General features: G+C 38.9%; 1 protein-coding gene across 3 annotated transcripts; it reads right to left on the reverse strand.

Moving 5' to 3' along the window:
- Positions 1-2,710: 2,710 nt before the first annotated feature.
- LOC133978218 (RNA-binding protein, mRNA-processing factor 2a) lies at positions 2,711-14,180 on the reverse strand. 3 transcript variants are annotated; one of them, XM_062416616.1, is made up of 8 exons: positions 13,591-14,180; positions 10,815-10,892; positions 9,250-9,288; positions 8,918-8,980; positions 7,752-7,902; positions 6,996-7,159; positions 4,966-5,038; positions 2,711-3,817 (listed from the first exon to the last, which is right to left on the reverse strand). In XM_062416616.1, the coding sequence occupies exons 1-7, from the start codon at positions 13,873-13,875 to the stop codon at positions 4,973-4,975; spliced, it is 846 nt and encodes a 281-aa protein (XP_062272600.1). In that variant the 5' UTR covers positions 13,876-14,180; the 3' UTR covers positions 2,711-3,817; positions 4,966-4,972. The 3 variants fall into 3 exon arrangements, with proteins under 3 accessions (XP_062272600.1, XP_062272607.1, XP_062272616.1); XM_062416623.1 differs by having other exon boundaries at positions 7,011-7,159; positions 13,591-14,178; XM_062416632.1 differs by lacking the exon at positions 4,966-5,038 and having other exon boundaries at positions 7,011-7,159; positions 13,591-14,179.
- Between the last annotated feature and the right edge of the window lie 342 nt (positions 14,181-14,522).

Below are 14,522 nucleotides of genomic sequence, written 5' to 3' on the forward strand. Positions count from 1 at the left end.
ATACATGTAGGTGGTTGAGGTTGGAGAGAAGTATTTTTATGTTTGTAGAGGGGGCATGAGGCTGTTTTGAGCTTAAATTAAATGTTCATGGAGGTAACAAACTGTACAGTACATTTTATTCTGCATATTGAACCTAGTCGAGATCTAAATTGTCCAGTTAACTGACTAAGTGTCTTATGACCTGTGTTTCAGAGTACTTACAGAGAAGAGGTCACATAACTGAAGGCTGGATAATATTAAACTTTATGGATCCACATGGGATATATATTGTTCATAGTGATGCAGTTCAGCAAGAAAAAAAGGTACATCAGCACACAAATATATAAAGTACTAAATAAATGTAATATAGAAAGCAAAGAGCTGTGTGTTTGATTAAAAAAACATGCTGCGCCACTTTAAACTCTGCAGTGTTTGTTAAATGTTATATGCTTTAATATGAGTTAATCATTTTATATTATGTGCTACAAATGTATGTATAAACATGAAGTTATAAAAATACAAACACATTAGTGGGCATGCTTTATGAACAAGAGAAAAGTTTAAATTAGATCTATGATTTATTTTCTTGTCTGTTTTGTGGAGCAGGTGTTCATATTAAAATTAATATTCTCAGCACCTAAATGTGCGTCTTGCTAACTTCATCTGTATGTCCCTTTTAATACCACGAGGTGTCAGCTCGCTCCATCCAGCTGCTTCATGTCTGCTGGTCATGTGGGTGTTTGGCCAGCAGAGGGCATCAGAGTCCTGCATCAAAACATCTCCACTCCTCCTTGAGTGACCTTCATGCTGATTTATTGCTGACCAAAATATGTATTTTTTTCTACTTTATCAAGTTAGCACATTGTTAAAACTTTATCGAAGCATGGATGCAGTGCTGGTTCTTTACAGATGAAAGATCACAATGACATGACAACTGTGATTAATTCATAATCTACTGTTTCATAATCCAGTTATTGATTTAGCAACAGGATGATTTTTTTCAAGACACAATAAGAAATGCAGAAATCGTATTTAACACATTTTTCTTCCACATTTCCTTTAAACCTATAACAGCAAAGCAATTGTCAGAACTATATTTTAATTTTAATAGCATGCAGAATATTATACATTACATATTTTACTTGGCTATGGAATATAACTAAATACAAGCAAATTATACCAGGAACCCATCCTGCAAATGTTAAGCTCCCCTTCCTTCTCTCAAAAACAGAAGAAAGGGTTCAATCTCCAGATAATTTCTTACAGAAACAATAGAAATATGGAAATGACAACATTGTAGTTATATATTACATGAAATAGCTGTTTGTGCTGTCTGTTTTCTAACCATAACCTATAAATATATTACTGATATATTAGATGTGAAATTTTATTTTGCAACAGAAATCATCAGAACTGATTTACCCAGTGCATCATAACCCAGCTACAAATAAGATGTTTAGTATAAATATTTGGAACATAAATGCATATAGAAATTATAAATGTTATCTGAAGCACAACATGGTATTATGTTCACATTTCTTGTAAGGTCCTTAACAGTTCCAGTGAAACATGAGTCTGTGAAAACTACCACTATATTAAACAATCTCAGTAATAGAAGTTATATGTTTAAGTTTTACACTGATGTTGGGATACAGGTCATGGCTGTGTTGTTGATGAAAATGGTGAGAAGAAAATGTTCTGCCTTCCAATCCGTAGCATCCTCATCTTTGCACTCTGTATTGATTTCATGTCAATCCTGATATTCTGTGTGAAAGTGATGTTAAATGACCCAGTTTTTCTATAAAGGGCAAATGGCTCATTCTTGAGAGAACATTTGTGTCTTCTGAATCTGTTGATTTAGGATTTAAAATCTGTAAATTTAAACATGTCTATTAAATGGTTCCCTGCAGAGCTGCAACAAATGATGGTTTTCATTATGGATTAATCTATTTTTTTCCAATTCATCACTTAACTATTTTATAGAAAAATAGTGCAAATGTTTTGTTTTTTTACAGAGGCCAAGAGGATCTCTGACAAATATCTTGTTTTACCTGACAGTTTTAAACCCCCAAATAATAAATCTAACAGCAAATCCTGACATTTGAGAAACAGGAAGCTGTAAACTAACTTTGTTGATTGCTTTCATGTGAATCAGTGTTTCTGTATTAGTCACGTAATTCTCAAAACCTGTATGATCAAAAACCTAAAAGTCTGAATTCTTAAAGGAAAAGTAATACTCTTATACAGACAGAGCATACTATAGTACACAATAACATAGCTTTTCTGGAAGCTTTACTCGATGATGCATTAGCAATCGTGTATGTCCTGTCATACATACTATAACCATGGCTTAAAAATGACAATATGGACAAAATGTTTATAGTTAACCACCAGCAGAGTCACCACTACAATTAGGCAGCTGGTCTTATAGAGAACAGTCACTTAAGAGTCCCTCGAGGAGCCATCACGGTTGGTTGAGCAGTGCGTCTCAGCAGCTTATGTGGGCAGAGTGTGGAGGTCAGCTCCACGCATGATACAAAGACACTAATGCAATGGTGCATTACAAATGAAAAGTTGGCATGAATTATTGATGTCAACATCTGATGTCCGCAGAGTTCAATTCTTTGTTTTAGCATACAGTGTCGGAGCATTTGTCGACTTTGATTGGCCGCCGACTCGCCACAGTGATAAATGAGAGATGGCCGACAGACAAATGCATTCACTTCTTTTATTCATAAGATGGGAATATTTTTTACATCTTATGCACAGCAGATACAAAGACAAACATGTTCTAAACCACAAACTAAATTCCTCCATCACTCTAATCCTGCATCCCATTTCAAAATGCCCCCCGCCCCCCAAAAAAGCAACCCTTTTATGTTTGTAGTCCAGTTTCACATTCTAAATAGATCGTTTTACAGCAATCTCATTTTAGCAGAATGGCACAAGCCACCTTCTGAATACTTCCATTTTTTTTTTTTTTTTTTGACAGACACCCACTTCCCCTTTAAACAAATTGCACTGTTTTTCTTTAAAACTACTTCAACAGGATTATATGATCAAAAATTAACACCAAAAACACAAGAGACGACTAAACATCCAACTTATACAGGTTCATTATTTAGTTGCACAAAAATGCATAAATATACATTACGCAAAAAAGTACAAAAATATTTGTACTTTGTTTTGCTCAAATAATGACAGACATTGATATGATCATAAAGGACTGGGATTGTCATAGAACGTAGGGATGCATTCACAAGGTCCATGCGAGATAAGCCATTTACACAACAGCCTAGCTTTCACAGAGGTAAGACCAAGGTTTCTACAGGAAAACAAAACATTTCGCTGTCTAGGCCAAGGTAAAGAGGCAACACAAACACTAAGAAAATTAGGATACACAGAACTCTGCGTTCTAAATTCATGCCAAAAAGACTAACATGCAAATGACTCTTAACGCTTCTAAACCTCCAAGGAGCAGCAGTAACCCATAGAAGGACTAGCTTAACAACGGTAACTTCAAATGAGTCAAATTTCCTTAGCAATTATGATCCATGGAGATTGACTAGGCTTTCATGAGGTTGTTTTTTTTCCTCTTTTTTTTTTCTTTTTCTTTTTTGAAGTGCTAAGATGGTACCGCAATAGTTGCCAAGGATAAGCTCAGATTGTCAACAGCAAGATGGTTTCAACTCAGACTCCCCCCATAGACAATCGGGAGGAGATATAAATACTGTTTGTTTATAATAATGCACATTTGTCCATTAAATAAACCTGATTAAATTAATGAAGAGCTTGGCAAACCTCACTTCAGCTGGACAAAGGTGTGGTTTCCAGAGGCCTGGGGGAGATAAAAAAAAAAGTTATTCAAAAACATGCCAGTAAAAAAAAAAAAAAAAGTAATCATTTCAAAACAAAACTTTAGCTAGAAAAGGATAAGGCTGGTCTTATCTTACAATTTTTAGTCAAAGCCAACAAAAAGACAGAAAAGCAACACTATGTTCATCTGTCTCAGTTTGTGGCTTAACTTGAAAGCCAATTACAGTAAAATACAAAGTATGAGGTTTCATTTCCTAAAATAACTAGGTGCTGTCATTTTTAGCAAAGATTACTCGAATAAGAGAAACTGTTGGAAACTTGTCAACCACCAATCAATACACGTTTGTTAGTGAGTATTTACAGTAGCAGGAAGGTTTATGATTGACTCAAAACTACAGCAGCAGTGTTCATGGAAATGAAGGAACACGTCACCTAGTGTAACGTCTGCTTATATAATGATGGATCTCTATGGCTCAAAAGAATCAGCTATTTCAGGACGACAAGCTGTATTAGAAACATAGATTAAGGCCATAAAAAGGAAACATTTGTGAATATTCTTGTTTTCTTATCTACATTTACAAATTCCCACAAAAAGACCAAAACCAACAATGATTTGATCCTATTAATCTTAGTTGTGCCATAGAGCGCCATTGTTCAAGGACCATTAACACAATGTGTTACACCCTTTACAATGAACACTAGCTCTGCAGTTTTAGAGTCAATCCCACAAACACCATCATGCTACTGTTAATACACACTTGAACACCAAATTCACAGATGAAAATAGTCCAATAAACTCCCAATTTACTCCTATTTGAGTAACATTTGCTAAAAAGTGCACAGCTGTTTCAGGAAATGATTAAGCTTTTTCTTAAAAGAATATATTTATGGCATGTTTACATCTTCATAAGATCAAATGTTCTTGGGGACAAGGCTTGCTGACAATAATAAAAATGTTCAATCACCAGCCTGTACCTTTATAAAATACCATCACATCAGTTTTAGGTGACATTTTAAAATTAATCTTGACCCATTCTGCAGTTTTCAGTTTAAACATTGTGTGGGTGTCCTCATGCAGGTTTCAGTTTGCATGACATCAGTCTAGCAGTTAGAGGATGGTGGGTGGGGGTTGCCAAATCTAGAAACACTGTTGGACCAAAGGTTACTCACTAAAGATCTAACAAAACTGCCGGGACTTCCATCCAGGCTGGGAAGTCTCAGAGGGAGTAGGGTACCAGCGCATCTAAAGAAACACAAACAGACATACAGACCAAAAACAGGCTTCAGTGCTTCAATCCTCAATTCTGGGGATTTTATACATAGATATACTTTGACAGGAAGTTTTGAGAGGACTGCCCCTTTAAGCCCTGGTCATTGAAGCCATGGGAATGTGGGTCACGTAGCTGCTCATTGAGGACAACAGTCCTGGAGTAATTAACAGGCATGGAAATGTGGAGAGTTGCACCTCCCCGTGTGTTAAACATTTCCACAGGGCAAGCGCTGGTATTCCTGTACCTTTCCATACCTGTAACTAAACCTGTGGCAGAATTAGGCCTCTCATTTCTTCTCACTGAATTAAAAAGAAAGAAAGAAAAGAAAGACAGACAAGAGGCTATGACTACAGCGCGAAACAGCTTAATATACTCAGGAGGTTATCAGCAGTTGTTCAGACACATTTGGCGACTCTTAATGTGGCACTGCTGTCTCATACAGCCAAGCTGAAAAGGCCAAGAATCAGTGGGAAGAGATCTGAGGGCATTTTAGAGATCTTTCATCAGATTGTAATTAAAAGGCTCCCCCCCTTTATGCAGCTACACAGTCAGCTTACGTTCCAACAGTAACGTGGACAGTAAGTTGGCACCTTCCGAGAAGGCCATCAGGACGGACAGCTTCTCCAAGCAAATACCTTACATTCCTCTGCCTCTTGTGCCCGACAAAATGGCCTGTGCAATCGCTGCCTGCTTTGCAGTGCTGCACTCCCCTGTGCTGTTACATTGCAGGAGGAAGTTGGCTTACAATGAACTTTAAATGACCCAACAAGAAATATTTTCCATTGCTATTGTTACAAAAACCCTGCCCACTGCCTTCTAGTTAGCTGCACTACTGCTAGCATTTTACACAGCAATTAGCTGAAGATGGAAAAATGCTAAACGCCCCTATCTCCCCCATCTTGTTAAATGATCCAATTTTCATTAAACATGATGAATAATAGCCATTACAATGATGAGTAAATTTTGAAAACCAAATCTAAAACTGTAATTAAATGTTTTAAAGCGATTTTAAACTTAAAAACTGACAGCATGTAAGAGATGTTAAAGCAAGTGTTCAGTACAGCTAGTGTAAACCTATCAGCTGCCAGTTATGGATAAAAGTCCCTCTTAAAGGCTCATTTTGTACTTTTTGAAACATTGTCTACATCTTAGTACATAGTGTAGACGTCTTTATTGGTAAAAGCTCAGTTTATCCCCCAAATGTTCAAAGCTACACACTGAGAGGACAGTGATGGCAGGGAAATCCATTAAAGGAAAAAGTTACAATTCCTCATCTGAGACTCGTTCACTGTGAAAGCCAAAAACAGCCAGCTGACAATCATTGAGAGGGATTTTGAGGTAAGTGCATTGCAGTGTAAGGTTACATGACATTAAGGAATGCACATCTACGCAGGAATCAAGGCATTTTCCATTTTAAAATGACAGTTTAGTACGATCATACATTTAACGTGCCATCAGCTCTCGGTTCAAGTGATATTAAGACTGGGCACAAGTTCTGCAGCCCAAAACGACATGCAACACTTAATACCTGTGGCTTCAGCAACCCAGGTCTTTGTGGGGTTAGTGTAATACCTCAGACCACCACTGGAGTGTTTCCAGAATCAGAACCTCCATTTTAAAAACGTGTACAATCAAGTTTGAAATTGCACAGATGCTTCTCAATAATCCAACCGTTAAAAGTTGGGACTTGACTTCTTTGTAGGTGTGACTGAGGACAAAATTAACACATTTGCGAACTGCAGCTCAGTGCAAAAACAGACAACAATAACCTTACAAAAATCATGCATTAAAAGGCAGCCATGCATGAAAATCTGTAGCGTACCCGTGTGAAAGCATAATTCATATGACTCTATAAGGGTTTCCTATATCGTCAGATATGAATGTTTGCGAAAGGACGCTTGTGAAATAGAAGATAAGAGAGACACACACCGGTTGGTCCCTCACCTGGGCGTGGAGGGCTGCAGCAGCGGCAGCGGCCGCTGGGTAAGTGAAGGCTGCGTGAGGGAGGCCTGGGGTCAGCTCCGTGGTGTATAGAGGGTAAGGAGTCCAGGCATCTGGCGATGCTGGGATCAGTGCTGCCCCTGTCAGGTCATCTGGGGATGTACAGGGCGGGAGGAAACAAAAGCTGACTGACCTACCCTTAAACACAGGGGCTTGCATCATGTAAGAAGTCAACAGAGGCTAAAAAATTAAAATCAGGAAGTAATCAAAACATGCTGCAAAGAGAGGAACTGTTACCGCTTTGTGCTGTCATAATGTGGCTTTAAGGTTTACTACAGACCAGATATAAATCTTATTCTGAGTTCTGCACAGTTACTAAAAGAAAAACCACCAATTTGAACCCATTTTACCACCCTAAAGAGTTTCTACCACCTGCCAAAACCTAAAGAATCAAGCAGGTGTTTAGGCAAAGAAAACAGATACAACTGCTGAATAAAACCTGTGAGGAATTTCCCGGCTGGAAAGAAGCAAAGCGGCCGTCTTAGAGTCAAGATGACACATGCATGTGGAGGGTGAGTTAGTCCTTCATTTGTTAGATTTATTTTTTTTACCCTTGTCCATTTTACTTCAATACCATAACTACTAAAGACAGATTAAAAGAGGGTAATAAGGACAATCGAGTACTGGCATTGCCAAGGTGAGAGTGGATGAGAGAGCCTAGAGTGGTGCAGCCGTACAACTTACATGGGTCCCGTGCAATGAAGTGTGCTCCTAGAGCAGGGTGGATATTTGTGGGGTTCGGTGTGGCCATCAGCTTACTCTTTGCCATCTTCGTGTTGGCTTTAGCAAACTCTAAGCGCAGGGTCTGGGGGCTTTCGGGGTCAAAACGGATACCCTGGGGGAGAGACGGAGGAGGGGAGGAGGGGGACATAGTATCGTAAGGGAGGTGGGCTGAGTTTGAGGGGCTGTAGCTCAGTAGTCTCACATGGTCTCCTTTCCTAAAGCTATGTTTCAATACTCAGGATGTATCCTTCAAGCTCCTGTCCCCCTGCTGGATGTGAAAACACACACCTGACTACTTTCAAACTAGAACTGTTCAGGGCTTTGAAACAGGGCAGACTGAAGGATACAATCCTAGAGTATTTCAACATGCTGACATCTCTTCTTCCTCATGACAAAATCAAGAGCACAGGCGACTGGAGGAAGCGTTCACCCTCGTCGCACAAGCCACGAGGAGAGGGAGACGAGGAAAAGGGCCGATGACGAGACTTGAGTGTCTTATTTTTTTTTGGGTGGTTTAACCCTGCTTGTGTTCTTGTGCCCTAAGCATTGTGCCCACATGCAGGTGAGTAGTATTTTGGTGTATGTGTGTGTTTGTGTGTGTGACTGCTGGTGTGTCTAAGAGGTGATGCTCATAAGGAAGGGCTAGGCTATGAGAGAGAAGTGTTAGATACTGCCAACGTGGGCTACTGGGTGACAAAATAAGGTTACACTACTGAAGATGTGTCCAAATAACACTACAAATGTGGCTACAGAACAGGTATTACAGTAAAGCAGTGATATGCAAAATGAGGAAAGCTACACCAGACTAAGAAGGGATGTGTATCAAGGTCAAAGTAAACTACCGTAAGGCTACAGGATTCTGGCCTCTTTCCAAAAATGGCCCTGCCTTTGAATTATAAAAAGACAAAATGGGTTGGCTTTGAGAAATTTTAATGGGATAGCTTTTCTGTAACTCCCAATTATTATTTTTTGGGGTTTAAGAAAAGTTAGTACAAATCTAAAATAGAAAAACATACTTGAAGAGGTTTTTATTTAAAAAAAAAAATAAAAGAAAAAGAGGGAGAGGGGAACAAACAGCAACAGACACAGTGAGGAAATTAATCAATAAAAAACATCAATAGACTTACATTTAGTGCATTTTTTGCAGCTTCAGCTCCAGACCGGCTGTCAAAAGTTACAAACCCGACAGGCTGGAAGACAAAAGGGAAAAAAAACACAAACTGAGACAACTGACCCCCCCCCTGGAAGACCACTTTAACACACAAGATGCCAAAAACAGTTTTTTGGCAAATATCAGATTGACGATTAAAATATTTATGGTTCAGTAGAAAATCACGACAAATCAGCAATAAAATGGGACAGTTATTCATTTTTTATGTCATAGCTGAAGTGCCACCACTGTTTTATATTTTAGTATAGCATTAAAAGTGGTTCCTACCGTGGATGGAAAGCATCTCACCTGTTTTGATGTTAACTTAATCAGTGACCCTTCATAACCCTGCGGGGAAGAAAGATAGCCAATTATCCACCATGGAGTCACATGCAAGAAGTCAGGCATGAACACCTCTCGCCATATGAAGCGAAACCTGCTTGTGTGCACCGTCAGTTTGAGCCGTCAGCCGTCATGGATCCTTCTGTGACACTGTTACATACCTACATTTGTTATGCTAAAATAAAAGAAACTTGTACTTTTCCAACAACTCCTGTTCATTTGAAAATAAAAGCATAAAGTAGCTTAAATTTATTTGACTGCAGATAAAACCACCTCAAGTGTAAAATAGAAGAAAATAAAGATCATGAGTAATTTGAGAGATGGATGCATGTTATCAGGTATGCAGGGGAGGGTTTTTTTCCTGTTTTAAGGATAAATTAAACATGACTTCCAAATAAAGATACTGCTTTCAAAATGAATTAAAAACAGCACAGGGGTTGGTTAAAGCACGAGCAAATTCCTGAGAAATGAAGGGGAATTTTGCCTGACTAGAGTATTGATAGATGGGATCTCTACTGATCCTGATTTACAACCGTGGAAAATTAAACAACTTTCACTGGCTGTGATAAATCCTTAACAACAATCAGAACCAGATTTAGCTTCAATGAAAGCAGAAAATACAACAGGTGGAATCCAGTCAACATTTAAGTGTTTTTTCTTGTAAAGAGAAGATTTTAAATTTTGGATGGAAACTGAAGTGCATTTAGACCTTAAATTAAACAGATTTACAGCTATTTGCACACTGTGTGCTGTGTTTGCCCACTGTGGAGGCAGAGGCCATGAAATAAAAAAGTGTTACTTTGCCTTAAGAAAACATTTCAGTGGTTTCACAATGCCTAAATGTTACGAGAATGAAATAAAATTTCCCTACACGGTGGGTGAGCTGGGTCATGGAGAGGGTTGGTTGGCCAATCGCGAGGGCTACTCATTTACACATACCACAAGATCATCCATGTGCAAGGGATACCACTTCCAATTTGGTTAGTTAGGACACGGGTGGGAGGGGTGTTTATGGAACTGGAGTCCAGTCAAAGACAGAGCCGAGGAACGAACAATGATGTGGCCTCATTTCCATATATGCAAATATCTGGACTTTTATTAACGAGGGGTTTGTTTGATTTCAGCTACATACAAGAAGGGCTCTGATAAACGTCCTGCCGCATGAGCTGAAGAATCAAAACACCACTGATTGGAAGAAAAGAAATCTGAACACAGTATGAAAAGTAATGTTAAAAAATGACCAGCACTGGATTACAACGCCTTTCTCATACTTTAATAACACATTACAACTCCAAAGGTCTTCCTTTGTGTGCAGATAATCCTTTTTGAAGCACTCTCCATGACCAGCACCTGGCACACAGCAGCTACCCTTTGCTTTACTTAACAAAAAAAAAAAAAGGAGGGTGAGGAGTCAAGTCTACTTTACTGTATACACACCAAAAATCACATATCTGCCCTCCTCATGTGGATTTACAATCTATACGATATAAAACACCCTCTTTCCTTAGAAATCCCATCATGTTGCAACTTACCTTAAAAGGTCTGAAGAGAAGGTATAGTTCCCGTGGTTTGATATCGACTGGTAGGCCACTGACAAACAGTGTTCGTACCTGTAATAAAATAAATTAAAAAAAATAAGACAAAAGAAAACATATCATTTTGGAGGTAACCATCTAATATTCATAACCGTCTTATTTGTTGACTATTTTGTACAGGATGTGTATATAAATATTTGGCAAAGGTCCCACATCTGTCAGTCCTCTATAATAACCAACCTACAGACTGTATGGATATGAAAAGTGGAAGTTTTCATTAAACTGTACATGCAATACACATTTATGGTGGCAAGTTGTGGAAAATGAGAAAAGGGAATAAACAGAAAACATTACAGATTAAAAAAAAAAAGTAGTCTTCCAAAAGAACATGAACTGACCAACAAAAGGTCATAAATCAAATGTCATACTGGTCAAGTGTTTCCAAACTTTTCCTCAACCCTGATGAAAGTGAAAAGCTGGGGGAAAAAGCTGTTATTTATATTTCAACTATTTAAACCACTGGTTCCCAACCTTTTGGCTGGTGAGTCCTTAAAAACAAAGCCATGTCTTCTTGACTCGTGACTCCTCAGTTTATCTCTGTTTACAGACTGGAGCAGTTCAACCACAGTGATTATTCCTCCCAGGATTGTTTTATTTCAAAACTTTAGAGGCCTGAAGAGATACATTTGTCCAGTAATTAATCAATAAAGTAAAGATGAAGAGACAGTCTGTAGGCCTTATGCATAACATTTTTTCCTTCTTTACTATGATTATTTATGCCATTAGAAAAGGTTACACAACACTGTTTTAAGTCTTTGTCAAGATCTAAACAGATGACAACTTGATATTTTAAAAGAATTTAATATTCATCATTAGAAAGTATACATCCTGTCATTACTTCAGCATGTTATAAGCTAAGTTGTAAACATAAGAGGGCCTTCATCCTGCTGGGGATCCCTGGATCCTCTTCGAGGACCCCTGGACGTGCTTGGATCCGTCACTGAGCGCTGATGCTGTGTACAGACCAGTGTGGCCGAGGAAACAAACAGTGCAGTGCGAGGCCCATTAGTTCCCAGCTGGTGGGGAGGCCCTCAGTACAATGGGGCTGCCAGAGGAACAGCACTGGACAACAGTGCACAGCGTGACACCATTTCCTTCCTCTGACCCACGGCCCCAACCCTGCAGGCCCTCCGGCATTTTTCAGGTGCCGCACAGCAGCAATTCTCAGCCCTTTACAAGTCAGCACATACAGCAATTGAAGGCCGGCCCAGCTGGACGCAAACTCAATGAAGATGTTATAATATGACGACCAGCTTCTCGTTTCTGAGCGACTCTGGGATGAGTCAGTAAACCTGAAGCTGTGGTGAAGTTTCTGCATGTACTCTGACATTTAATAAAATCTGAAATGCATCAGTACTATCAAGTGAATTACTGGAAACAAACAGAATAATAATTGATAAGACACAATGCTGCATCTTGATGATTTAACAGATCTCTAAGCTGACTTCAATGTCTTTTTTTCTTGCTTGTAAATAAATGTCTGCCCATTTTTGCAATTAATTATAATAAAAAAATACAATAGCAAATTAGGCTCAGCAAAGGCAAGTGACCACACATGGCTTTGTGGGGAGATAATAGGAACAAAGGGGGACCAACAAAAGGCCCAGTGCTCCCCTCAGTGTCTCTCCATAAGGAGTCATTAAAGAGGAAATATAGCTGACCACACAGATGAAGACTGGCAGCTGTAAGAAGTCAACACGAGTCTCACTGCAGATAATTCAATTACTCAAACTGACGTGGTAAAAACAAAATGTTTTAGACCCAGTAATCGTTTTAGATCAGTGCAATCCACTAAGCTATTTAATCAGCTCAATTTATTCCTAAAACCTAGAAATTGCAAGTGCAGTTGTGACATTTACTCTTGGTTTCACTTCATGATGAACTATGATGGACTGTGTGACACATCATATTTAGTTAAGTGCAAACAAACGCAGCCCATAAATATCACAGCTCAGAGTGGACGTTTAAGAGCAACGACAAAAATGTACAATGGGTATTGTGAAAACCCACATTTTTAATTATAGGCCCTCAGTTTATTTATAGAATGCGTTCTTTTTTATCCCTCAATCCAGACTGGTTCAATACATTAAATGCTGGTTTTAAAACATTATTACATTAAACATAGATTTCTGGTTGTTGTATCCACATTTAGAGATGTTGTGAAGCCTCGTGTCTCATTTTTTTTAAATTAAGGTTTCATACAGACAAAATAAGCAAATATAACGGTTTGACCACCAGTTAGCTAATACTATAATACAAATAAAAGCTATTTAATTGATGGTGATATTTGTTCGCTTTAATATTCACTTGGTGACATTTAAGCAGTTTCAATATGTGAAAAAAACGAATATGAAGGTACTGTAAGGTTGAGGAATACTTAATTGAACGTCTAAATTAAATTTAGGTAGATATTCCCAGACTAGTATGTGTCTAAAGTGCCAGTTTTATGATGCTCCACTAGAGGTGAACGACTACAAACATTTCCTCTTTAATTTGAGTCTTTGCTGCTCCCTTTAAAAAAAAAAAAAACGACTTCAGGACTTCGGTGAAGAGGCATAAAGCCTGTGTAAGCTAATGAATTTACACACAAACACACAACTTGGGAGGCAAAAAACTTACACAAAAGTCCTAATTTGAGGCAGGAAAAGACGCATTAGTGGACATGAACACGGTGCCGGTGCAGCTGAGATATGAAACTTTTTCCTAAACTCACCTCCTCCTCGATGGAAACGTTGTTGTTCGGCTCTGCGTCAGCTTTGAGGCTCATGTTGACGGTCTCTTCTGCGGCTGCTGCTGCTGCGGCTGCTGCACAAAGTATCAAGTTTTTCCTCGTCGAGTGATATTTCCCCAAAGTGCGTCTGTGGCTGCAGTGAAAGTCCGAGTGTCGCTTGAACTTGAGGAGAGAAGATGTGCCGAGGTGAGGTGGTGTGGACGAGGACGGCGAGGTATCCGAGGATTTAGAAGAAGAAGTTGCACAAGTATTGCGAGAGAGAATCATTCATAAAGGGGGAGAGAAAGAAAAAGGGAAAGAAAGGAAACAATAGACACGCGCTAAAACTAAAGGTGAGAAGGTGGATTTTTTTTTTTAGTGCTCCGTGTGTGAGGGTGAAAGATGGGGGGAAAGAAGTGCGCGTAAAAAACTGAAAGCCCCTGCACTCACATCAATGCCCTCAACTGTGGGATTGTGCGGAGGAAGAACAAGTAAACTTTTCTCATTGGAGCGCGTCTCTCTCCTCCAGTAAGCGAGTTGTGTGTTTCCCTCCACCCTCCTCTGCACCTCCTCCCCCGGCTTTTCAATTAGGTCATCAATTATGTTGGAGTCTGTTGCGAGCCGTAATCAAGCTGCAGATCCGCCTCAGCTGTTGCATGAAGACCCGGCCCCTCCGCCGCTACATCACCGTTTCTATGGGACCCGGAGAGCCAATGGTTGATTTACCTCAAAGCCTTCAAACTTATATGACAAATAAACATCATCATATTATTCAATTTCATATTTTGAGTCGTGCATTTAATATATTTATTCTATTACATCTCCTTTATATTCTCTCTTTAATTTCTGAGGTGGGATGATTCATAACCAAAAATACTTTTAAAAAAAAAAGATTATTATTGATGTGTGTAAACATTTGATGTAACCATAGAGTT

This window comes from Scomber scombrus, chromosome 1 (assembly GCF_963691925.1).
Source record: "Scomber scombrus chromosome 1, fScoSco1.1, whole genome shotgun sequence".
In the NCBI taxonomy this organism is placed as follows: Eukaryota; Metazoa; Chordata; class Actinopteri; order Scombriformes; family Scombridae; genus Scomber; species Scomber scombrus.